The sequence below is a fragment of the Papio anubis genome, chromosome 13 (genome assembly GCF_008728515.1).
Source record: "Papio anubis isolate 15944 chromosome 13, Panubis1.0, whole genome shotgun sequence".
Lineage (NCBI taxonomy): Eukaryota > Metazoa > Chordata > Mammalia > Primates > Cercopithecidae > Papio > Papio anubis.
The window spans coordinates 82656045-82682954 of NC_044988.1; the positions used below are offsets into that span (position 1 = coordinate 82656045).

Below are 26910 nucleotides of genomic sequence, written 5' to 3' on the forward strand. Positions count from 1 at the left end.
GCTTGGCTAGGAAGATAATTTTGCTTCCTTATATTTCTGGAAGGGAGCAACACACTTGCCTGACAAGTTCCCAGAGGTGTTTGAACAGTTATTATAGAATTTGAGTATTACTGAGGAGCACCATGCAATGACTGCTAAGGTCCTTCCAATTCTTAGTGGGATTCTGTGACCCACAAATTAAGAGACGGGACACTCAGGTTTCAGTTTCAGGTGATCCACATATAGGTGAAGAACTGGCTTATCCATCTCTTTCCAGACCGAATTGTTTGGAGCCAGACTTCTCTTCTTAGCTGACTCAAGAAAGAGTAGCATCCAAGAGGGGCTCATTAAGCATCTGCAGTTGATAAAGATGAGAAGGAATTTTAGAATAGTTTCATTCAACTGTTTCTCCTACCATTTCTCAATACCATTCTATCAGTATGATGATATGGGCATTGATTGAAAATATCATAAAAACATTATTTAGAGTATTTTGAGACCTAGTTCCAGTTAGAATTATTAGGAAAGGCACAATATTCTATGGATCTTCAGAGCTCTTAAAACTAGAAGATCACAAGGTCAGGACGTCGAGACCATCCTGGCTAACACAGTGAAACCCCGTCTCTACTAAAAATACAATTAGCCGGGTGTGGTGGTGGGCGTCTGTAGTGCCAGCTATTCGGGAGGTGGAGGCAGGAGAATGGCATGAACCCAGGAGATGAAGCTTGCAGTGAGTGGAGATTGCGCCACTGCACTCCAGCCTGGGCAACAGAGCGAGACTCTGTCTCAAAAAAAAAAAAAAAAAACAGAAACAAAACTAGACCTTGGAGGATGGCATGGATTTGTTGCACTAGAGATAGTAAGGATGGGCATTTCAGACTTAAGAAACAATGCCTGCAAAGATTCCAGACAGAAAAGTGTGGGATGTTTCCTAGGAGCACTAGAAACTTTTGGCCATTGGACTTGTTTGGCTGAAATATAAAGTACATATAGGCAGAAAAGGTAGGGTTTGGTTTTTTTGGTTTTTTTGAGACAAAGTCTCACTCTTGCCCAGGCTGGAGTACAGTGGCATGATCATGGCACACTGCAGCCTTGACCTCCCAGGCTTAAAGCAATCCTCCCACTTCAGGGCCTCCCTCAGTAGCTGGCATTACAAGTGCATGACACCACACCCGGCTAATTTTTTGCTTTTTTGTAGAGATGGGGTCTCACTGTATTTCCCAGGCTGGTCTCAAACTCCTGGACTCAAGTGATCCTCCCACCTCGGCCTCCCAAAGCACTAGGATTGCAGGCATGAGCCACCATGCCCGGCCTAAAATCATTTTTAAGTTGATCTTATCTTACAGTTTGTTCCATTTCCCCTGATGTCATTTTATATGGAACTTGTCAAGGCTTCATGCTTTAGAGATTTAATTCACATAAAAAGTTTTGGTTTAGCATTTCAGACCACTTAAAAGTCAACAGTAGCCAGTATAATCTCTTCCCTTCTTCTTTTAGAAACAGGGATGAGTTTTGTGTACAATCTCTGTCCTCATATTTGTCACAAAACACATATTTTCCAAAAGTATCTATGAAGGTAAATTTGGCCGGAAAATGTAAATGTTCAGATCTCCCAAGAGCTTTGTATTTTATACTCTAGGCTTCTCAGCCTCCCAAGGGCTTTGTGTTTTTATACTCTAGGCTTTTTTTTTTTTTAAAGTTTTAACTCTAGGTGAAACTTTATGGATTATATAATTCAGTATTCTTATAGTTAAGGAAAATGAAGCTCTAAAATGTAAAATAACTTACCCAATGTAGTGTATGTCACCTGTGTCCTCTCTCACCTTTAAACTAGTTCTTGCCTTTATATTTTGTTGTTTATATAGTAATTACATGGTCCATTCATGTTTACTTAGAAGACATAGGTGACCTAGGGATTGGACAATGGGCATTTTAAAAATTGAGTTTGACTTTAGCATGTTTTCTCTTGCAAATAATAGCCTTCAATGACTGTATAATTAATCACGTAATCACTTTCTCCAAGATCTGTCTTGCCTCAACAGGTTTCTCATCTCCTTTGCTGAGTTTGAACAGCTTAATAAGCTGGAGTGATGTAGAAAGATGAAATTTATGATAGAAGGGGATGACCTTCAACTGATATCTGGAGATAAAGTGTTTCTTTGTCTTATTACTTCTTTTTAAGAGATGTGGGGGCGGGGGGGTTGTCTCACTATGCTGCCCAGGCTAGATTCAAACTCCCAGGCTCCAGTGATCCTCTGAGTAGCTGGGACTGCAGGCACGCACCACTGCCCCCAGCTTATTCCTGTCTTGTTCTGATTATAATTAAATCACAGGTTTTTTGTGTTTGTTTTTTATCATTCCATAAGTACAGTCAAAGTAAGATTCTCAGGGCAGCTGCCGAGTTATCGTCCTTTTTTGCTAAAATAGATATTTTTAGCCAAGAGCTTATGAGTAAAGAAGCTATTCCTACTAGCCAAGCGCAGTGGCTCACGCCTGTAATCCCAGTACTTTGGGAGGCCGAGGCAGGTGGATCACCTGAGGTCAGGAGTCCGAGACCAGCCTGGCCAACATGGTGAAACCTCATCTCTAATAAAAATACAAAAAATTAGCCAGGCGTGGCGGCAGGCACCTGTAATCCCAGCTACTCGGGAGGCTGAGGCAGGAGAATCACTTGAACCCAGGAGGCGGAGCTTGCAGTGAGCCGAGATCGCACCAGTTACTCCAGCTTAGGTGACAAAAGCAAAACTCCGTCTCAAAAAAAAAAAAAAAAAAAAAAAAAGCTATTCCTACTAATTCATAGCTTGTTTTATTATTTTAAAAAGTTGTCAATCCATGCAGCATTTCTTGTTTGCCTAGATCATTGGCCACTCATAAATGAAGGCACTTAAAGTTTTAAGTGTAATTATTTGAAGTAGTTTCCTCCTTTATGTCTCTGACAGTTGGTTACTTTTGATGCAGCTTATTAGTCTGATGTATGAGTAATTCATCCACATAAATTCTGCTATTACTTCAGTATGGCATAGTTTGGCTTTTCTACATGAAAAGTGCTTCAGGGAAGGTATATGGTGAAGGAAGAGAAAATATCTCCATCTGTCAGGGTCAGAAAAAAACAAGATGAGAGAGAGAATAATATAAGGATTATTGAAATCTGCAGATAATCACTAAATTAATTCTTGGCCAATTCTATTAATATCCTTCTCAGCCCCAACATTGCTATGAAGACAAGCAAGTGAGAATTTATTATAGATGATCCCTTGGAGTTATTATCAACAAAGGCAAAAGGCAAAACAGTAGCTAGGTTTTATTGGAGAAGTTTTAAAAAGATAAAATGTAAGATATGTGTGTGGGTGTGTGAGGTAAAGGTAATTATAATGGTGGGTTTGGGATAATTGCTTTCCTAAGTACAGACTATCCTTGTAAGACTACAGTTGTAGCAAGTGCCATATGGACTACTGTCACTTGACAGACTTAATCTGGGGAGAACAATATGTGTTTGAATGTATAGAATTTTAAGATATTTTACATTTCTTTTTTTTCTTGTTGACCTGACCTGTTTTCTTACTACCTCCACTGATCATTTTACTTACCGTATTTAATACATTGGTATGGCACAACTTTAGGGGTCTTTAAGTTTTTGCCAGTTCTGGCCGAGACCCATAGTTTAATCAAGCCTACCTTTTATAAGAGGAATTGATCAAATTAAGTATACCTATGATCACTGCACCTCAAGAAAGACATAGGCAAGGGAAAGGCAGCTAGAATATCAAAAGGATTATATGGTTATCATCATCCAATTATGGTCACATTTCTGTTGGTTAATTTGGGTTTGGTTTTGTTTGTTGTTGTTGTTTTGTTTGTTTTTTGTTTTTCTTTTTTTTTTTTAGTAGAGACGGGTTTCACCATGTTGGCCAGGCTGGTTTCAAACTCCTGACCTCAAGTGATCTACCCACCTCGGCCTCCCAAAGTGCTGGGATTACAGGTGTGAGCCATCACACCCGACCTCTGTCAGTTAGTTTGGAATAGGAATATGAAGCCAGGACCCAGGGAATGAGTAGGAAACATTACAGCCTTCAAAGCGAAGAGTCTTCTCCCTAAAAATTTATCAGATTGTATTTCCCCTCCCACTTACTGGGAGCTACTATGTTTTTTCCAAGCAACTCCAGTATATTGACCTAGAATGCCACTAAGTTCTTTTTTTTTTTTTCTTTTTTTTTTTTTTTTTTAGACAAGGTATCATTCCTGTTGCCCAGGCTGGAGTGCATGGCGCAATCATGGCTCACTGCAGCCATGACCTCCCAGGCTCAGGTCGATTCTCCCACCTGAGCCTCTTGAGTAGTTGGAACTACAGGCACACATCACCACACCTGGCTAACTTTTGTATTTTCAGTAGAGATGGGGTTTCTTCATGTTGCCCGGGCGGGTCTGAAACTCCTGAGCTGAAGCGATCTGCCTGCCCCAGCCTCTCAAAGTGTTGGGATTACAGATGTGAGCCACTGTACCCAGCTCAAAGTTCTGTTTATTGCTGTATTATATCAAGGTCTCCCCTTTGTTGTCCTACATCTCCTTTGCCACCACTCCTCCACAAAAGGTGTGTGGGATTTATTGAGCCATCAGGATAATTTTTTTTGAGACAGGGCCTCACCCTTTCGCCCACACTAGAGTGCAGTGGCGCAATCACTACTCACTGCAGCCGTGACTTCCCAGGCACAAGTGATCTCCCACACCCTCTCAAGCTGGGACCACAGGTGCACACCAGCATGCCCAGCTAATTTTTGTATTTTTAGTACAGACGAGGTTTCACCATGTTGCCCAGCCTGGTATCAAACTCCTGGGTTCAAGTGATCTGCGTGTCTCAGCTTCCCAAAGTGCTGGGATTACATGTGTAAGCTACCATGCCCAGCCATTAAGATTTTTTTTTTTTTTTTTTGAGATGGAATCTCGCTCTGTCACCCAGACTAGAGTGCAGTGGCATGATCTCAGCCCAGTGCAACCTCTGCCTCCCAGGTTCAAGTGATTTTTCTGCCTCAGCCTCCTGAGTAGCTGGGACTACAGGCACGTGCCACCAGGCCCAGCTAATTTTTTGTATTTTTAGTAGAGACAAGGTTTCACCATGTTAGCCAGGATGGTCTCGATCTCCTGACCTCATGATCTGCCCGCCTTGGCCTCCCAAAGTGCTGGGATTACAGGCGTGAGCCACCCCACCTGGATGATAATTTTTATTTTTATTTTATTTTATTTATTGAGAAAGAATCTTGCTCTGTCGCCCAGTCTGGAGTGCAGTGGCACAATCTCAGCTCACTGCAACCTCCACCTCCTGTGTTCAAGTGATTATCATGCCTCAGCCTCCTGAGTAGCTGGAACTACAGACACACCACCATACCTAGCTAATTTTTAGTAGAGATGGGGTTTTGCCATGTTGGCCAGGCTGGTCTTAAACTCCTGGCCTCAAGTGATTCACCCGCCTCGTTCTCCCAAAGTGCTGAGATTAAAGGCATGAGCCACCGTACCTAACCAAGATAATTTTAAAATTCACCTATAGGAGCAATCAAAACAAAGCCAGAGTCATTTCTCAGAGTGTCTGCTAACCCCATACAGGTCATCAAAAGGCAGGATTTGCCCAGTTAAACTGGTTGCTTGATCATGTGGACATAGTCCATAAGCATGCATCCCTGTTTATGGTAGTGTACTGTCTTTGACCTTGAATTTTCTGTATAAGTGCTTGCCAAAAACTTACAGTTACCAATTATAAGTAATGAATATAGAAAGTAGAAGATAAACTAGATAGATGTCTCTTTTTTTAAATGTTTTTACAAATCTAAAAAGGAATATGACCCTAATCATTTTAAGAATAAAGACTTTCTTCCTTATCATGGAAGCCAGGAAAGACAGGCAGTCTCCAAAAGAATTGTCCGGGGCTCCAGATTATATCTGTCTGAGCTAGAGAAAAGAGCCCATGTGGCAGATGTATGACTACTTCTGTGTAGTCTTTTTGTGCAATCTAATCTCCATAGTCCCTATGGATTATTATATCTTATTCTTATTGTGCAATAGAAATAAGGCCAATACTCAATGCTAAGACTCAGAATAGGCATCAGAATTTAGCCATCTTGCTAATTTCCTAACTCCTGACCATAAATTTGTATGTATTTTTGTTAAAGATACTAGATTTTACAGACTGTGTCTGTCTTGGAGGTGACAGGGCAGGTATAGGGAAAACTTTTTTGATAATCTTTGGAGGTTGACTATGAAAGACCCTTGACTATAAGGAGGTTTTGAAAGTTATCGGGAAAAATATCATACCGTACTTATTAAATGGGGGAGAGAGGAAAGCAATAGAAGTGCTGAGCTCTTCAAGAGTCAATATAGCATGTGCTGTTTCCTATATTTAATAGCATTCAGAGCAACAGAAACAAGTTGGCACATAGCCAACTTCAGGTACCTAACTGAAGATAAATGTTCCCTAGAAACTGAATAGTTTAAAGCCTTCCTGAGAAAGAAACTCCTTTTCTTAACTATTTTATGGGAACTAAATTCCACATAACCTCTTGCTTAATTTTTTAAAATAGTCAATTCCTAGACCATTTCTCATCTTCTTTAATAATCCAAGAAGATGGCCAGGCCATCTTTTATTTTATATCACTTGAACTCAGGAGGTGGAGGTTGCAGTGAGCTGAGATTGTGTCACTGCAGTCCAGCCTGGGTGACAGAGACTCCGTCTCAAAAAAAAAAAAAAAAGATCCAAGATTTCTGTGCTAGAAGGAAGAGGTCTTATGAACTGTTCACATGAGTGTTCATAGCCACTGCATGGTCTCAGGAATCAGGACAGGCAGAAAGAGACTTGAAAGTAGTCTTTTTTTTTTTTTTTTTTTTTTTGAGACAGAGTTTTGCTCTTGTCGCCCAGGCTAGAGAGCAATGGCGCAGTCTCAGTTCACTACAACACAGCCTCCCAGGTTCAAGTGATTCTCCTGCCTCAGCCTCCCAAGTAGCTGGGATTACAGGCACCCGCCACCATGCCCGGCTAATTTTTGTATTTTTAGTAGAGATGGGGTTTCACCATGTTGGCCAGGCTGGTCTCAAACTCCTGACCTCAAGTGATCCTCCCACCTCGGCCTCCCAAAGTGCTGGGATTATAGGCGTGAGCCACTGTGCCCAGTCTTGAAAGTAGTCTTGACTCGCATACTTTGTAGGAGAGAAACTAACAGACAAGTCAAGGGTTGTCTTAATAAAGTCAAGTGGGGAGAGAAACCCAGCTAATATTTTGATTAATGCCTTCTCCCACGAAGTTCACTCATTGGATTTTCCCTACGCAAGGTCTTTTATCCCCTAATCTTCCACATAATGATAATAACTGCCATTTATCGGGCACTTTGGTAGATGCTTTATGTATGTTATCTCATATAATCCTCCCAAGAATCCTCCAAGTTGTATAGGCTGGAGACCAGCTCCAGAATGGCTAAGTAACTTTCCCAGGACATACAATCAGATCACCTCCCTTTTCTTTTAAAATTCACCTTCACCTTCCAAATTCTTTGTATAGATGTGTTCAGTTATGTAGTTAAATCCTGTCATTCCATTATTTTAATGCAAAGGTGACTCTCCAGTATTGAACTATTTTGAATTATGTTAAAGAAAACTAGTGTACCTCAATTGGCAAAAAAAAAAAAAAAAGTAAATGAAAGGGCAGTACAGTAATTCTAATCTTTCTTTGTTTTGGGGGTGGTGGTTGTTGTTGTTGTTGTTGTTATTGTTGTTGTTTGAGATGGAGTTTCGCTCTTATTGCCCAGGCTGGAGTGCAATGGCAGGATCTTCGCTCACTGCAACCTCCACCTCCTGGATTCAAGCGATTATCCTGCCTCAGCCTCTCAGGTAGCTGGGATTACAGGCATGCACCACCACGCCCAGCTAATTTTATATTTTTAGTAGAGATGGGGTTTCACTATGTTGGTCAGGCTAGTCTCGAACTCCTGACCTCAGGTGATCCACCCTCCTCGGCCTCCGAAAGTGCTGAGATTACAGGCGTGAGCCACCACACCTGGTCACAGTAATTCTAATCTTTCTACCCTAGTTATAAGCTCAACTTGGTAAATAAAATATTGTAGGTGGATTTTATCATAGATTAAAGGTTAGGAATCCTAAGGGTTTTTTTATTGTTTGTTTTTCAGTTCTGTCCCTGAGTTACATATTCACGTTTTTTTGGTTAGTATTTGTAACAGTGGTGAGAGCCGGTAGGCATTTGGGTCCTTAGGGATCCACCCTCATGAGTAAATTAATGTCCACTCTCAGGAGCGAGTGAGTTATTGCTTTCACAGGAATGGATTCGTTCCTGCAAGATTGGGTTGCTGTAAAGTGAGTCCATATCTCTTTGCACATGCCCACCTGCCTTTCTGCTTCTCTGCCAGAAGCCCCGCAGATGCTGGCACCATGCTCTTGGACTGTCCAGTCCCCAGAATCATGAGGCAAATAAACCTCTTTTCTTTGTAAATTACCCAGCCTGAGGTATTCTGTTATAGCCATACAAAACAGATTTAGACAGTATTGTTCTTTACAAATAATTTGTAAATTTGGCCTGGCATGGTGGTTCATGCCTGTTATCCCAGCACTTTGGGAGGCCAAAGTGGGCAGATCATTTGAGGTCAGGAGTTCAACACCAGCCTTGCTAAAATGGTAAAACCCGGTTCCACTAAAAATAAAAAATTAGCTGGGCATGGTGGCACATGCCTGTAATCCCAGCTACTAGGGAAGCTGAGGCCGGAGAACTGCTTGAACCTGAGAGGTGGAGGTTGCAGCGAGCCAAGATCGCACCACTGCACTCCAGCCTGGGCGACAGAGTGAGACTCCATCTAAAAAAAAAAAAATAGAGCAAAGATTGCTGTGACCGGCCAGGCGCGGTGGCTCACGCCTGTAATCCCAGCACTTTGGGAGGCCGAGACGGGCAGATTACGAGGTCAGGAGATCGAGACCATCCTGGCTAACATGGTGAAACCCCGTCTCTACTAAAAAATACAAAAAACTAGCCGAGCGAGGTGGCGGGCGCCTGTAGTCCCAGCTACTCAGGAGGCTGAGGCAGGAGAATGGCGTGAACCCAGGGAGGCGGAGCTTGCAGTGAGTTGAGTCCCAGCTACTCAGGAGGCTGAGGCAGGAGAATGGCGTGAACCCAGGGAGGCGGAGCTTGCAGTGAGTTGAGATCCGGCCACTGCACTCCAGCCTGGGTGACAGAGCGAGACTCCGTCTTAAAAAAAAAAAAAAAAAAGATTGCTGTGACCCTGGATTTTAACTTATTTTTACATCAATACCCATTTTTATTTTGGAAGAAGCTGAGCTTGAGTCATCTTAGATTAAAGCTACCAAAGGAAACAGGCTAAAAAGAACCAATGGTAGTTTACCTCCTATAAGTTGAATTTCTATTCTAGAGAGAATGGGTTAGGTGTGTTTGATTGCTTTAGAAGATAAGTTATCCAAATACATACAGCACATCACTGAAAATTTAAGTGGGAAGAGAAAAAAATATAATCACTTTTATTTATTATGCTTTAATAATTAATTTGTAAGTTTTTCCTTTTTTAATGTCATTTAGCTTTGCATATTCCCATGGGATCTTTTCCTAAAATAAAGCTTTTAGTGAGCTTAAGGACTTATCAGGATTGGTTTGTATTTGAGCCTACAGTGTATGTTTATTTAGTAATCTCCAACAGCTTTGTACCTTCCTATTCATACACCATTGGGTAAGCCTTGCATAGGATTCCATTACATTACATCCATTGTCTACTGACAATGAGAGCAAGTAGATTCTGCTCTTGTTCTATCTCCTAGTATATTTGGATGTGAAATATATCCTGCACAGATGACACTTCAAAACAGGTGCATACTTTGAAAGGTTTTCTGGAAATTTGTATATACTTTGTCCTGAGTCACTGATATGTCTGAAGAGATTTGATAATGTGTCATCATTGAGTAGATTTCTCTTAATTGATAATGAGGGGCCTGAATAATTAAGAACCTGTGGGTCTTCGAAATTAGTTCATGGTAATAATTAATGTTATGAAAGTTCATCAAGGAAATCATCAGGGTTACAACTTTTAGGTAGTTTGTGGTACTATAGTCTTTTTTTTTTTGTTTTTTTTTTTTTTTTTTTTGAGATGGAGTCTCAGTCTGTTGCCCAGGCTGGAGTGCAATGGCACAGTCTCGGCTCACTGCAACCTCTGCCTCCCAGGTTCAAGCGATTCTCCTGCCTCAGCCTCCCAAGTAGCTGGGATTACAGGTGCCTGCCACTAGATCTGGCTAAGTTTTGTATTTTCAGTAGAGACGGGGTTTTTAGTCAGGCTGGTCTTAAACTCCTGACCTCAGGTGATCTGCTCACCTCGGCCTCCCAAAGTGCTGGGATCACAGGGGTGAGCCACTGCGCCTGGCCTAGTCTTGCTTTTTTAACAGTCCTTTACATGTTATCTTATATCCCAAAATGAAAATTATGACTGTTCAGTTTCCCTTTCTAGCTTTTAGCCTTAAAGCTCCTTGAGGAAAGACTCCATGTTCATTTCTTTATTTCCTTTGGTCTTAAGAAGGCACTCTTGCAAATATTCATTGCCTCTTCCTGACCACGATTCATATTGATAATATGGAATGAAATAATCCTTTATGGTTTTCTTATGCTATAATCATTTTTCAGACTCTTATTGGAAGAGAACAGTATTTGTGTCTTCTGCCTTTATCTTTTTATAAGGATGTGTTAATAGTCTTCCTGGCTAGCGAAAGTCTTTTCATTCTTACTGCATTTGTTTGGTTCAATATCATAATTTATGATCACTCAGATGCCAGTGATCTCTCCATCCTACCGTGATTACCTCTTTATCTGAAAACAGCTGCCCACCTGCCATTTGTCCCATCATTGACACTTTGAGCGTGGTCTTTATTTTATTGTGCATTGTATTTTTTCATGTTTACTCTAAAAATGTTGTAGACAAAGACCCTGTTATGTATGTTTTTATACCTCCAATCTAATCTCTTTATGGTAATGGTATCAATAATACCAGATTGTTGAGCTCTGTAATTTTTTTTTTTTTTTTTAATGGAGTCTTGCTTTGCTGCCCAGGCTGGAGTGCAGCGGCATGATCTCTGCTCACTGCAACCTCCGCCTCCCGGGTTTAAGCAATTCTCTGCCTCAGCCTCCTGAGAAGCTGGGATTACAGGCACATGCCACCATGCCTGGCTAATTTTTGTATTTTTAGTAGAGACGGGGTTTCACTGTCAAGCTCTATAATTATAAAATAATCTAGTGTCTGGCATGAAAGGGGATCTTTGATTATGCCTACCTGATGCTTTGCCTTATCCTTCACTAGAAATAAGAACCTATTTCTTAAGCCAGCTGTCATAGAACCATGGGGTAGGAGTTAACAAGGAGAAAATAGATAAATAGATGGCTCCCTGAATCGATATAAATTTCCTACCTACAGTCTTTTTTTTTTTTTTTTTTTTTTGAGACAGTCTCCTTCTGTCACCTAGGCTGGAGTGCAGTGGTGCAACCTTGACTCACTGAAACCTCCACCTCCCAAGTTCAAGTGATTCTCATGCCTCAGCCACTCGAGTAACTGGGATTACAAGTGCACGCCACCACACCTGGCTAATATTTTTGTTGCTTTTTTTTTTTTTTTCAGTGGAGATGGGGTTTCATCATGTTGGCCAGGCTGGTCTCGAACTCCTGGCCTCAAGTGATCTGCCCGCCTCAGCCTTCCAAAGTGCTAGGATAACAGGCATGAGCCACCGCACCTGGCCAATTTCTTCTTTACCTCTTAGTAATTGTGTCTTATTTCTCAGCTTATTTCCTTCACAACATGAAATTGTGTTTATTGTTTCTCTCCCTATTAGGAACCTTGTTTGTCATATTCACTGTTGAATTATTAGCACTTAGGTCAGAGTTTGGTATGTAATAGGAGCTTGATAAATATTTATTGAGTGCATGAATAATGAAAAGCATACTTGGTTTCATGAACACGAATACCTACTTGGAATTTTTAAAACCACTTTTTCTTCCACAGACGAGTTGAGGGACACATAAAGAGAATCCAACAACACCTTCCCTTCCACACACCCCAGCTTCCCACTCTCCCACTCCAACTCTAGCTATAGGAGTTACTGCTTCCGGGCCAGGCACAGTAGCTCAAGCCTATAATCCCAGCACTTTGGGAGGCCGAGGCGGGCAGATCACTTGAGCTTAGGAGTTCTAGACCAGCCTGGCCAACATGGTGAAACCCCATCTCTACTAAAAATTTAAAAATTAGCCAGGTGTGGTGGTACACACCTGTAATCCCAACTACTCAGGCAGCTGAGGCACAAGAATCGCTTGAATACAAGAGGTGAAGGTTGCAGTGAGCAGAGATCACGCCACTGTTCTCTAGCCTGGGCAACAATGCAAAACTCTGTCTCAAAAATAAAAAAATAAATTTAAAGAAAAGGGAATTATTGCTCCTTGGTTTATGTCTTAGATGACTTTTGCAGCAATACAGTGATGTGGTAGTAAAGAAACAAGGCTGAATTTGCAGTTGTCTGGACTTAATTTAATATAGAGTATCCAATTTATACCTTGTTTTTCATGTTCTTCACTCTAATGTCCTGGTAGGATTGAAATTATATCTAAAGTCTGAGCACATTGCTTGCCTAGGGCCACAGTAGACCTTTCTTCAAATTTAAATTAGCTGAAGGCTGGTTGTCCTGTATGTGAAAATGTAATCAAAATATCCAGATTAGGCACAGGCCATCCCAATTAGGTGAATTATCTGAAGTCCTTGCTTTTCATCTGCTGACATTTATGATTAGAAAGCCTTAAAGCAGTTAAATTTCATTAACGGCGTTCATTTGTATCTTATTACAGATTGTCTGTTTCCTGCAATCCAAAGAAGCTGCTTTTCTTCTCCTTATCTAATATTTAAGTTTGAACATATATTAAGCAATACCTATTAAAGGAACTACACTGGCTGGACACAGTGGCTTACATGGGTAATCCCAACACTTTGGGAGGCCAAGGCAAGAGGATTGCTTGAGCTCAAGAGTTTGAGACCTGCCTGGGCAACATGAGACCTCATCTGTACCGTAAAACAAAAAATTAGCTAGGCATGGTGGTGGTGGTGGACTAAGCTAAGGCCTGTGATTCTACCTACTTAGGAGGCTGAGGTTGAGGCTGCAGTGAGTTGCACTCCAGCCTGGGTGACAGAGCAAGACCCTGTCTCAAAAAAAAAAAAAAAAAAAAAAAGGAACAATTCTGCAGAATAAGGAAGGATTAGGCATCTGTAGCCCTACATGTAAACCCTTTCTGCTACAGTCTCCAAAAGTGATCTCTATTAGCATGAGTTCCTTCTCACTCCATCTGTAGATTATGAAAAATAATTCTGAGTAAAGATGCTAGGAGAGCATTCATTTATTAGACAAATTCCATATAGACAAAGTATTTACCAAGAAACAAGCCCAGGAGCAGGGAACCACCAGGTTGCCTGGTGAACCAGCCTAGGTCAGAAATGGAGCAGGTCAAAACTCCTGTATTGATCAGTAGCGGGATCATGCCTGTGAATAGCCATTGCATTCCAGCCTGGGCAACATGGCAAGATTCCATCTCTAAAAATTAAAAAAAAAAAGAAACAAGATTTTTATATCCTTAAATTATTATATATAATTCTTTCTCTTAAAAGAATCTTCTGCTGACTCTCAACTTTTCCTGGAAAAAATGGATCATTCCCACCATATGGAGATGAGCTATATGGACTCCAACAGTACCATGCAACCTTCTCACCATCACCCAGCCACTTCAGCCTCACACTCCCATGGTGGAGGAGACAGCAACATGATGATGATGATGGTGAGTGCCATAGGAGGGGCAATGCAGGCCCTTTCCCACCCACTTGGGTAATAGAAATAATGGAATTTTAGTGTTGGAAGCTTATTATCTTTAAAGGTCAGTTTACCAGTGAGGATAACTAAAGCAGACCCAAGCAAGTAATTTGCCCAAGATTACATGGCAGGCTACTTACAGAGTCACACCAGAACCAAGATTTTAGGCTTCTTTCTTTGGTAGTCCCGTCTAAAATCAACTCTTTTCTGAATTAAGTTCTGGTCTTTATGCCTTGTGTGGAAAAGAGAGAAAGACAAAAGTTGGCCAGGCGCAGTGGCTCATGCCTGTAATCCCAACACTTTGGGAGGTGGAGGCAGGTGGATCACGAGGTCAGGAGATCGAGACCATCCTGGCTAACACGGTGAAACCCTGTCTCTACTAAAAATACAAAAAATTAGCCAGGCATGGTGGCATATGCCTGTAGTCCCAGCTACTTGGGAGGCTGAGGCAGGAGAATCGCTTGAACCTGGGAGGTGGAGGTTTTAGTGAGCTGAGATCTCACAACTGCATTCCAGCCTGGGTGACAGAGAGAGAATCTGTCTCAAAAAAAAAAACAAAAAAGAAAGAAAGATAAATGTTGATGGTAGGGGCCCAGTAGAGTACTCATGCTCGGTAGTAACACTAAAATGAGGGCTTCCCACTCACATGAGTGTCTCTTCTTACTATCCAGATCTTCTACTTTTAAATGTTCTAAGCTTCTTTGCCCCAAATTCTCATTTAGAATTTTCATTCATCTCTAACTGACTTGTTTTGGTTTTCTGGCAGCCTATGACCTTCTACTTTGGCTTTAAGAATGTGGAACTACTGTTTTCCGGTTTGGTGATCAATACAGCTGGAGGTGAGTAAGCCATCAGGTAGTGCTGGAAGGTGATAGTCACATGAGAGATAGTGACAAATAATTTGGAAGTCCAGCACCTGTTTCTGTCCTAACTACTGAGTCAACATGGTAATGATGCATAACCATCTTGGTTCCTATTTCCTACCTAGAAGGTAGGAAACACAGTACTTTTTTGGTCCTCTGGTAAACCTCTGTTAACTAACCTGTATGTTTTGGAGCTCTAAAAAATAATTTAGATACCAAATAGAAGTCTTTTGCAATCCATTTTCTTTCATTCTTTTCCAGAGTGTTTACTTTTTTTTTTTTGAGATGGAGTTTCATTCTTGTCACCCAGGTTGGAGTGCAGTGGCAGCTATCTTGGCTCACTGCAATCTCCGCTCCCAAGTTCAAGCAATTCTCCTGCCTCAGCCTCCCAAGTAGCTAGAGTTACAGGCACCCACCACCATGCCCAGCTAATTTTTGTATTTTTAGTAGAAACGGGGTTTTGCCGTGTTTGCCAGGCTGGTCTCAAACTCCTGACCTCAGGTGATCCACCCACCTCGGCCTCCCAAAGTGCTGGGATTACAGGCATGAACCACCATGCCTGGCCTCAGAGTGTTTACTTATTTAATAAGTTATTAGTCCTGGACGTAAGACTAAGTCAAGTTAAATACCACAAAATAACTCTAAGTTTAAAACTATTGCTCTAATATAATACTTCAATTTTACGATAAACTAAGTGCCACAAAGAGTGAAATGACTTGCCCTCAATCATAGAGTTAATATGTCAGAGCTAGGACAAGGACCCAGACCTTCCAGAGCTACCTAGACCAGTGTTCTTTTAGTCTACCAAACTATGGCCCACATCCTTCCTGATTTTTGGCATGGCCCATCTTAGTCACTCCTAGTTTTGAGGTAGATGATTACCCATCTCTTTGTGTCTATTATGTTGTATGGTATACTTTAAATTTAACTTGCGCAAACTCAGTAGTCAGTTGGACTGCCTTAGGTACCAGATGTCTCTTTGGAGCCATAAAATCAATTTGTTTTGGGAAGAAGGAGAGCATTTCGTTCAGGTAATGTGTTAAATTAGCAGTTTGAATACATTTATGTCATTACCAACACTTCCCAGTGTGAAAGACTTAGAATTGAAATGCCTATTCAGGAATATTCTACATTGTGTGTTTCAGTGTAACTAACCTAATTTAATGACATCAAGCAGTCTGACCAAAAGGTTATTGTTGTTCTGATTTTTTTTCTTATCTTAATCAAAAAGTAAACATGTTCTTGGCAGAGGCAATAGTTTTCAGTTACACCATCTTAGCTGTTCTCCTATCTGGGCAAGAGAAGAGGGAATAATATAATGTCTTCAAAAACTGAGAGTAGCATTTTTTCTGTGTGTCTTTCTAGCTGGACAGCACATTGGCTAATGATTTTGCACATGTTTGACAGTACCACCATATTTTCCTTCCATACTTAGAAATGGCTGGAGCTTTTGTGGCAGTGTTTTTACTAGCAATGTTCTATGAAGGACTCAAGATAGCCCGAGAGAGCCTGCTGCGTAAGTCACAAGTCAGCATTCGCTACAATTCCATGCCTGTCCCAGGACCAAATGGAACCATCCTTATGGAGACACACAAAACTGTTGGGTAAGAACTGAACAGATCCAGATGAAGTCCTAAAGAGCTTGATCAGTTAAGCAGCAAAGTGCAGCTATGTGATCAGCAGCAGCCCTCTTCTTGAGTTAGGAGTTCTGTATGACCTTGATCAAAACTGTCCTTAGAGGTTTGGGTTTGTAGGTCATGAGCAGGCCAAAGGAGGAATGAGAGGAAGTCTTCTGCAAATATGAATGTTTGTTCTGAGTTGTAGGTATTGGCCACTTCAGAAGAAGGGAAGTGAAGAATCCATATTTTAAAATATTTACCAAAATAATAATGAACAAGTTAAGAAATTCAGGTCAAGATATAAAAGAATGGCAGACTGCAGTTGATTCTATAAAATTACACCTAGTCAGCTCTGTCCTCTTTTTGTTTACAATATAAGACTGTATTAATTTCTGTGTTCTGTCTAAGAAAGTATTTGGGTGATTATTGGTTTTTCCCATGGATTGGCAAATGTTTTTTGAGATTGTTTTAATAAAAATGTAAGTCTTAAAACCAAATTGGACCTTAAGAAATCCTATAGACTGACATCCTGCTTTCAAACAAGCAGTGTTATTTATTTCCATTGTACTGATGAGCTTACTGAGGCCCAGAAGGATTGTGACCTACCTAAGGTGGCACAGGGGATGAATAGCCAGGGCTCCTTATCCCTAATTAAGTAATTTCTTCTATACTACCCAACCCTTAATTCTATTTTTTTTTTTTTTTTTTTTCTGGAGACAGGGTCTCCCTCTATTGCCCAGGCTGAAGTGCAGTGGCACGGTCTTCACTCACTGCAACCTCTGCCTTCCAGACTCAAGTGGTCCTCCCACCTCAGCCTCCCAAGTAGCTGGAACTACAGGCATGAGCCACAACACCCAGCTAATTTTTTTTATTTTTTGTAGAGACAAGGTTTTGCCATGTTGCCCAGGCTGGTCTGAAACTCCTGAGCTCAAGCAATCAGCCCACCTCAGCCTCCCAAAGTGCTGGGATTAAAGGCATTAGCCACCACCCCCAGCCTCTGTTTCCGTGTTTGTAGAATGTAAACTTTACAAAGGTGGGAAACCTAAAAACATTCGGGCAGATGAGCGGGAGAGGGTTTACGCTTCCCTTTCAGGATCTAAGGTGGAGATAAGTCTAGATTACTGCTCGTCCTTTTCTCCTTCTCCGGAAAAGGGTTCCTCCTCACGGCCATATCTGACCAGTGTTTATAAGCCTGACAGCCCTGTGCTGTTTCATTTCCATGGACCAATCAAAGAACATTCAAGTACCCGTGAGTTGCCAGAGTGGCTGTCCAGTTCCAGCTGAGCTCATGGCAAGAGCTCTTCCCTCTTTCTCCTGATCTGCAGAACTCCTAGGAGTCCCTGATTGTTGTGTCCCTGTTTACTCTCCAGGCAGCAGATGCTGAGCTTTCCTCACCTCCTGCAAACAGTGCTGCACATCATCCAGGTGGTCATAAGCTACTTCCTCATGCTTATCTTCATGACCTACAACGGGTACCTCTGCATTGCAGTAGCAGCAGGGGCCGGTACAGGATACTTCCTCTTCAGCTGGAAGAAGGCAGTGGTAGTGGACATCACAGAGCATTGCCATTGATGTCAAACTCTGGCGTGGCCTTATCGATTGCAGTGGGAAGCTGTTCAAGACTTGAAGACGTGGTTTCCTGCTCCAGTCATCCCTTCTTGCTCCTCTTTGTGCACGTACACACACACACACACACACACACACACAGACACACACACACACCCTTCCTGCTCAACAGAGGTTTAGTTTACAGTCTCTGAGCTAAAGTAGTAACCTCCCAAATTGTTTTTTCTAATAAGCTGAGTTTCCCATTTCTTTTAAGGAGAAGCCACCCATGAAATGTCTTTTCCTTCTCCATCATCTTAGAGCCATGTTATATGTTCTTGTCTAATCCATGTAGCTTTTTGTTCAATGACTTGATCATCTGCTTCCTTTTTGAATTTTTAACAGATAGTAAGTAAATTTGGTAGTTTTTTTCCCTGGGTCAGCGATGGAAAGGGGTTAACTTCAGCCAGGATTGATGGCAGCTGAGGGAAATTCTTGCCCAACTAAACCCAGAACTCAAACTTAACATTAGAAAATAAGGTCCAGGGCCGGACACAGTGGCCCACGCCTGTAATCCCAGCACGTTAGGGGGCCAAGGCAGGCTGGATCACCTGAGGACAGGAGTTCGTGACTAGCCTGGTCAACATGGTGAAACCCCGTCTCTACTAAAAATACAAAAATGAGCTGGGCATGGTGGCGGGCACCTGTAATCCCAGCTACTCAGAAGGCTGAGGCAGGAGAATCACTTGAACTTAGGAGGTGGAGGTTGCAGTGAGCCAAGATGGCGCCATTGCATTCCAGCCTGGGCAACAAGAGTGAAACTCCATCTCAAAGAAAAAGAAAAGAAGGTCCAGTTTTTGGATTCAACGAGTGGGAAATACATTGTGCCTTTGTCCAGATGTGATGCATTATACCAAAATTTTAGTAGTGTGCAGAGGGGTGGTTTCAGACTAAATACAGGCTTAGAGCTTGCAGAGTGTGTATTCTTGGATGGCTGACTCATCAACCTGCATTCCCACTTAACACTTTGATTAGCATGAACTTGCCAATCAAAAAATGACAATCAGTTTTAGAAAACAGAAATAGGTATTTTTAAATAAAACCATTCGCAGTTTACTTTGGCTTGATACCTTGGTTTGTCCCAGCTGAAGTGAAGCAAAAGAGTTCGAATTATTTTTTTCCATTACTGTTTTCGCATGTCTGCCTCTAAAACAGTGATTTTCAAGCTTTAGCGTGCATCAGAATCACCCGTAGGGCTTGTTAAAACACTGACTGCTGGGCCTCAACCCAAAAGCCCCCAGAGTGGCACTTCTGAGTTCCTGCTCATGTTACAAGGGACCACACTTTGAGAATCTCTGCTTTAAGCTAAGGAAATATTGCCTGGTGGGCTGGCTGCCTGATACTGGGCATGGAAATTTGAATTGCTGATTGGTAGATGGTGTGTCTGGACTTAACTCATGTAGTAAATACTGCTGATCAATACCTAATCATTCCACATTTATTGAGCTCCACCTGTGTGTGTGTATACCCAAGCATACATGTGTGAAGGGCTGTAGCCAAAGTATTTTTACTAGCCTGTATGAAGTCACTAGTCCTTATTTTTAAAGGTCTGTGGTTTCTTGGAAGTAATTTGATTGTTGAGAGAGACCTTTGATCTGCAGTGTAAATCTACCAGTCATGGGCCAAAAGGGCAAAAGCCCAGCTTTCTCTTTGGAAAGACTCAGGGTGTGGTTTGCTGATGGCCAGATTTTCCTCAGGCTCCAACAACTGTGCTCATACCAAGCAGATCCTCATCCTCCATATAACCATCTTTGTTATTCGTGGGGGTTTAATTACATTACAAGTGGCCAAAACCCCTGTTCTCAGTGAAGAACCACATTGGATTTTTATTCTGTTCAGTTGTAGTCTACACTGCAGTCTTACTCCCGGTTCAAACTACCTCTTTAAATTGATTTGTCTTGTGCTGGTCTGTTAAATCCTGCCCTTCTTGGTGCTAGATCCAGTTGTGCCTCAGGGCAGAGGAAACTTATCCTGTTGGCCTGTGTCGTGGTTTTGTAGTTTGTACTTTCTCCATGGGTGCCAGTTAAATATTGGAGAGCAAGGAATGTGTACTTGTATGGCTTTGAACCAAGAGAGGGTTATAAGCCTACTGGATTGAGGTTAAAATCCAAGAACCAACATTTAGAGCTTTGCGCTTTTCTCTCATTCCATCACCTTGTAATGATGATACTTAACATGAGCAGGGTGAATGACAGGTACTGACAAAGTCCAACAAAAAGGTGTAATACAGCCTGTTGTCTCAAGCCAAGAAATCTTAAAACCATGATAAATAAATAGGAATCAATAGTTAGTAGTGACGGCCGGGCGCGGTGGCTCAAGCCTGTAATCCCAGCACTTTGGGAGGCCGAGACGGGCGGATCACGAGGTCAGGAGATCGAGACCATCCTGGCTAACACGGTGAAACCCCGTCTCTACTAAAAAATACAAAAAACTAGCCGGGCGAGTTGGCGGGCGCCTGTAGTCCCAGCTACTCGGGAGGCTGAGGCAGGAGAATGGCGTGAACCCGGGAGGCGGAGCTTGCAGTGAGCTGAGATCCGGCCACTGCACTCCAGCCTGAGTGACACAGCGAGACTCCGTCTCAAAAAAAAAAAAAAAAAAAATAGTTAGTAGTGACACTGGTGCTCTCTAGAAATCTCAGCATGAACTGCTATAGAATACCCTCCCAGCAACAGAACCTTATCAGTAAGGCCAGCTAGACCCAATGGCTCATGCCTGTAATCCCAACACTTTGGGAGGCCAAGGTGGGAGGATGCCTTGTCCCCCGAAGTGCGAGACAGGCCTGGACAACATAGTGAGATCCCATCTCTATAAAAAATGAAAAATTAGCCAGGCATGGTGGTGCACACCTGTAGTCCTGGCTACTTGGGAGACTGAGGCAGGAGGATTGCTTTTGCCCTGAAGGTCGAGGCTGCAGTGAGCCATGATTGTGCCACTGTACTCAGCCCGGGTGACAAAGCAAGATCCTGTCTCAGAAAAAAAAAAAAAGAAAATTCAAGGCCAGTTAAGACAAAATGCTATGACTGAAATTCACAGAAATATCAGTTTAGATTAGGTCTTCAGGTATTCAGGAGAGACAGGTATTAAAACCTGAATTTCAGAGATTCTTAGACTGGGTGCCAAAGGATGAAGCTAGTGAAGGAGAAAAAGCTTAAATTCCATCTTGAGCTCTTGGATTGTGATAATACAATGATCTCATTAACTTTTCATTTCTGTATACCTGTTCATTTGGAATTTAATGCTTGACTTCTTTGTTCATTTTGAATCCAAACTTCTCTTTTCTTTCTTCCCCATTCACATCTATTAGAAGACTGCATCACCATTTTTTCGGCCCCCTTACTCTGCTGTCCTTTCCCTTTTCTTTAATTTTTTTTTTAATCTCATGTCTAGTGTATTACATCTCCATAGCCCTCCTGATGCAGTAGACAGTGCTATGCTATGGATACAAATATCAACCAGAAATTGGCATTTATAAACCTGTTAGAGACTTTAACCATGCTTCAAGAGGCAGTTGCCCCACTGGAATTTCTATAAGGATGGTACCCTTCCCAGAGTTACAGAATCTTAGGTGCTGTCTCTAGTCTGTGATGGAGGAACTCCCAGCATCCCCATTGCCCACAAATGGAATCCTCACTGTATCCACTAGGAAATTAGAAATTAAGGTTTCTTCACTACTTCTATGGTAGGGTTGTCTGAAATTCCCTTTCAGGCTGTGGGTACTGGTCTTAGGTTCTAGTCAGAAGGGGTTCCTTATAAGGAGCACGAGGAGGGGAGTACACTTTCATATCATTTAATTTTGATCCTGCCCTCTCCAGCTGCTCCTTCAAAAGATACATCAAAAGATACAAACTCGGCCGGGCACAGTGGCTCACACACTTTGGGAGGCCGAGGGGGGCGCGGATCACCTAAGGTCAGGAGTTTGAGACCAGCCTGGCCGACGTGGTGAAACCCCATCTCTACTAAAAATACAAAAATTAGCCGGGCATGGTGGCTCATGCCTGTAATCCCAGCTACTCTGGAGGCTGAGGCAGGAGAATCACTTGAACCCGGGAGGGAGAGGTTGCAGTGAGCCAAGATGGCGCCATTGCACTCCAACCTGGGCAACAAGAGCAAAAAAAAAAAAGATACAAAGTCTGCATTTGATATAATGCCTTAATTACTGCGTCTACAATTAATGTTGACTGTTTTAGATTGTAAGCTCCTGGAGAGCAGTATTGCTGTAGTAGGAATGTTTTAACAGTGTCATATGAAAAAGAACAAAATAAATATTTTGATTTTGTGATTCTATGCAAGTTTTTCTGCCCAGAGTGATAACGCAATAAGCTAGTCTCTTCATAGTCTGCATAGATTCTGGCCATTAACATCAGTTTTTAAGATGTCAGTATTTTAGGTGGTATGATCCTTTCAGGTTTTCATCTCACTTCCTCCTACTCTACTTAAAATGACATGCCTGGTACATGCCAGAAGATCCATGTGACCTTCTGCACAGGAGACAGGGTCTTCATAAAGCCAGAAGTATTTCAGTATACTGAGGATTCCTGAATTTAAAAGCCAACTTTTGTCACATCATAATCCCTTCCGTGTTTCTGCTGTCAGGCAAGAGGCTCTGAGCTGGGCCTGTAGGAAGTTTACCGCCAAACCTTGAGATGCACAGTGACCCTGCCAGTCCCTTCAGTAATGCCAAAATGCTGACGTTACTTGCTCTTCCCACTGGCTGCCAGTGGGTATCTTGCCGTCAGCACCATTCCTAGTCTCTTAGTGTAGTATCATGAACGTGGACTTAGAGGAGTCAATGGGTTTGGATTCTGGCTCCACCACTTACTAGCAATATGACCTTAGGAAGTTAGTCTAATGATCCCTAAGCCTTAGTTTTCTTAGAGATGGAGTCTCGCTTCGTCACCTAGGCTGGAGTGCAATGGTGCAGTCTCGCCTCACTGCCACCTCCATCTCCCGGGTTCAAGTGATTCTCCTGCTCAGCCTACCAAGTAGCTGGGGCTACAGGCACACACCATCATGTCTGGCTAATTTTTGTATTTTTAGTAGAGACGAGTTTTCACCATGTTGGCCAGGCTGGTCTTGAACTCCTGAGCTCAAGTGATCCGCCTGCCTCGGCCTCCCAAAGTGCTGGGATTGGGAAAGGTGTGAGCCACTGTGCCTGACCATAACACCTGTTTGAATCAGGCACCCAGCACAAAATACGCATTCAAGCCGTAGTGTATTTTTTTAATCTATGCTTATTGTTAATCTAGCTTTCAGGAAAATGAAAAGTACACTTTTCTTGATAAGGTTAGTAGGTTAGTTTTTTTTGTTGTTGTTTTGTTTTTTTCATTTTTGTTTTTATGATGGAGTTTTGCTCGTTGCCCAGACTGGAGTGCAATGGTGCAATCTCAGAGGCTGCAATCACTGCAACCTCTGCCTCCCGGGTTCAAGCAATTCTCCCACCTCAGCCTCCCGAGTAGCTGGGATTGCAGGCATACACCACGCCTGGCTAATTTTGTATTTTTAGTAGAGACGGGGTTTCGCCATGTTGGTCACGCTGGTCTCAAACTCCAGACCTCAGATGATCCACCCACCTCAGCCTCCCAAAGTGCTGGGATTACAGGCATGAGCCACCACACCTGGCCCTCTCCCACTCGTATTACTCAAACTACCCCAAAAAGGCTAACGTCCTGCTAAGAGTCTCTGTAGAACTGATGATTCAAGAGGCTCTTATGATCACAGCTGGCGATTCCCTGGGTTGAATTAGTAAAAACAGGCCAAGCATAGTAATCCCAGCACTTTGGGAGGACTGTTGAATGCCAGCAGCTCAAGCCCACCTTGGGCAACATAGAGCCCTGCCTCTACGTAAAACAATAAAAATTAAAAAAAAAATTTTAACTCCAAAACATTAGGGCAAGATTCAAAATTATCCTCTGAGCTGCCTCGCTGATTCTTTCTGGGAAAAATGCTTAGGCAAGTTGAGAAAGGAAGGAAAGTTGGAATAATGGCAAAACTGTTTAGAAGCAATCCTCTTATTTCCCTCCATTGTCTGTCCTCCGAACATTGTACCCAAACTAGTTACAAAGCCATTCTATAAAGAGATCTGGTACCTACAATTTCTTCAGATTTACACAATATCACTAGAATTTAATTTCGACAAGGGCAGGGATCTTTGTTGAGTGGCACATGGTAGGCACTCAATAAATACTTGTTGAATAGATGGGTTAAATGAAAGTGGCAGGGATCAACTAGAGTGTCCTGTGCTTAGGGTCTTTTAATAAAGATGGAAAGAATGATGTTAATCTTGTAGCAATTATCTTTTAAAGCCTGAGGGTTAACAGTGCTGTTATACTTCATTAAGGATGCCTCACATTTTTCCAAAAATATATTTATTTTTAAAAACAAAAACTCAGATCAGTTTTATAGAGTCAGATCTTCCAGAGACAAACCACAGTTTGGATTCCGGCTTAGCGTGCAAGTGAAGCATCAGTAATCTCATGCAGAAGGATTTGTCTCTGCAGGAGGTACATTCTGCTTGACTGCAAGCACTCAATTCTCTAAATCTGGTTTGTACTTCTGCCATCATTTTATTCCATTCCAGCGCTCTGGCATGCAAGATAATCCATCTCTAAAATTCAAGACTTCCAAATTGAGATGAACGATTATTGGGCTTGGGTTGGGGTTTATAACCAATCCGATCATTGATCATTTGTTCCCGGCTCTTGGGATCACTGCTGAGCCCAATGGCTCCTTCTCCATCACTGCCTCCTACAACTTCCACATCTTCCTTCTGTTTCTTACGGGTCTGAAAGTATAAACGTTTTAGGATTAAGGCAACATTCTTTCAATTAGCAAACGTTTATTTAGAGTACCTACCATGTACTAGGCATGGGGTAAAGGATAGAGTTAGGGTGTAAAGAACAATAAACTGAAATCCTAGGTTTGGAATACTTAGGGGCACAATGAGGATACGGTGTTAAAAGTTGTAACCTCTGATCGCTTGAGGTCAGGAATTTGAGACCAGCCTGGCAAACATGGCGAAACCCCATCTCTACTAAAAATAAACAATGTGGCCGGGCACAGTGAGTCACACCTGTGATCCCAGCCCTTTGGGAGGCCGAGGCGGGCGGATCACGAGGTCAAGAGATCAAGACCATCCTGGCCAACACAGTGAAACTCCATCTCTACTAAAAATACAAAAATTAGCTGGGCATGGTGGCACATGCCTGTAATCCCACCTACTCAGGAGGCTGAGGCAGGAGAACCACTCGAACCAGGAAGTCGGAGGTTGCAGTGAGCCGAGATGCACTCCAGCCTGGTGACAGAGTGAGACTCCGTCTCAAAAAAAAAAGATGTAACCCCTGCCCTCCAGGATGTCACAGTCTAATAGGTAAACAGGCAAACAGACGATTATAGGGTGATCCGGGCTATGACCTATGACAGAGGGAAGTCAACACTGCCAAAGAGACAAGAGGTAAGGAGTTGGGGTGTGGTGGTACAACAGGAAGCTACAACTGGAAAGATGTAAGAGCAGACAAGGGGGAGCAAAGGGTATTTCAACAAATTTATTATTCTAGAGAATAGACAGAAAAATAAATTGACTGGTAAAGAAATAACCACCAAAAATCTATAGCCTAACTGATCCCATGAGATTAAAAGTAACATGAAAAGGTTTTATGCTATCTTATCAAAAGGTCTGGGTTTTGTGGCTTCATTTTGTTTTCAGATAAAAGGTTTGGTTCTTAAGTCACATGTGACTGCAGAATCCACAAAGTATATATCAGTTTGATCATTTTCAAAAAGAAACACTTATCCCGTAACTGCCACTACCTGACTGTAAGGACAACAGATGATAACTTTCTCTAAGAGAGTGAAATGATGTTTTATCCAAAATTCCTTAATAATAATAGAATGGCTCAGCTACTCAAATCACTGGAATTACCACCATTCTTCACCACTTGCTGCTGGACTGTGGGCATTTAAATGCCAAGCATCAGGCTGACCGCAGTGGCTCATGCCTGTAAATCCCACTGCTTTGGGAGGACTGCTTGAGCCCAGGAGTTTGACACTAGCCTGGGCAACATAGTGAGACTCCATCTGTCCCCACAAATTTTTTTTTTTTCTTCAGACCAAGTCTCGGTCTGTCACCAGGCTGGAGTGCAGTGGCGCCATCTCGGCTCACTGCAACCTCCACCTCCCAGGTTCAAGCGATTCTCCTGCCCTTGGCTTCCCAAGTAGTTGGGACTACACGTGCATGCCACCACACCCAGCTAATGTTTATATTTTTAGTAGAGATGGGGTTTCAACATGTTAGCTAGGATGGTCTCTTGACCTCGTGATCCGCCTGCCTCGGCCTCCCAAAGTGCTGGGATTACAGGCGTGAGCCACCACACCCGGCCCACAAAAAATTTAAAAATTAGCCAGGCATAGTGGCACATGCCTGTATTCCCAGTTATTCAGGGGGCCTGACGTGGTAGGATCACTGGAGCCTGGCAGGTAGAGGCTGCAGTGAGTGGTGATCATGCCACTGTACACCAGCAGGGCGACACAGCAAGACCCTGTCTCAAAAATAAAAATAAAAAATAAAATAAATGCCAACACTCACAAAGTATTACAGTGAATAAAATAAGGTATTGCCTTTTATGTGGCAAATGACCTTCCTGATTACTAGTAAGTGATGTTAGAAAGTTCTACCTAAATATCTTTGTGAAAACAAGTTCTAAAAGGCAAACAACTCTATCATTCTGAGAATATCCAAGTGGAATGAAATCACTTAAAAGGCTTCCCACTTTGAGCAACTGCTGTTTCAGAAGCTAGAGTCACAGTAGTATAATCAAACTCATGTTGGTAATAAATGAAACAGGCCAGTTTTCTACTGGTTTCACTTTAGGGCATGACTGTCCCTGCTTCCTAAGTTACTCTAAAACAGGGCAAAACCCACTAGATAACTGCCTTTGGTGAAAAGACTAACTCAATAGTGAGCTGACTCTGTAGAG

The 26910-nt window shown here is 42.3% G+C and overlaps 2 protein-coding genes across 12 annotated transcripts in view; one reads left to right on the forward strand and one right to left on the reverse strand.

Moving 5' to 3' along the window:
* Nucleotides 1-18994, forward strand: part of SLC31A1 (solute carrier family 31 member 1) — a 39154-nt gene extending 20160 nt beyond the window's left edge. The window contains exons 2-5 of the mRNA XM_003911341.4: nucleotides 13653-13819; nucleotides 14618-14690; nucleotides 16150-16318; nucleotides 17704-18994. Coding sequence (XP_003911390.1) covers nucleotides 13688-13819; nucleotides 14618-14690; nucleotides 16150-16318; nucleotides 17704-17905 — 576 coding nt within the window. The 5' untranslated portion in view covers nucleotides 13653-13687 and the 3' untranslated portion in view covers nucleotides 17906-18994. The remainder of the gene's footprint in view (nucleotides 1-13652; nucleotides 13820-14617; nucleotides 14691-16149; nucleotides 16319-17703) is intronic.
* The window catches only part of CDC26 (cell division cycle 26), a 31065-nt gene continuing 4228 nt past the window's right edge, over nucleotides 74-26910 (reverse strand). For 8 of the 11 annotated variants that reach the window (XM_009188245.3, XM_009188250.2, XM_009188249.3 and 5 more), the window contains exon 4: nucleotides 24287-24719. In XM_009188245.3, coding sequence (XP_009186509.1) covers nucleotides 24543-24719 — 177 coding nt within the window. In that variant the 3' untranslated portion in view covers nucleotides 24287-24542. Of the gene's footprint in view, nucleotides 335-1767; nucleotides 1889-13366; nucleotides 13579-13991; nucleotides 14084-24286; nucleotides 24720-26910 lie in introns of those variants that run through there. The other 3 variants (XR_001895667.2, XR_001895668.2, XR_001895666.1) reach the window with 3 other exon arrangements.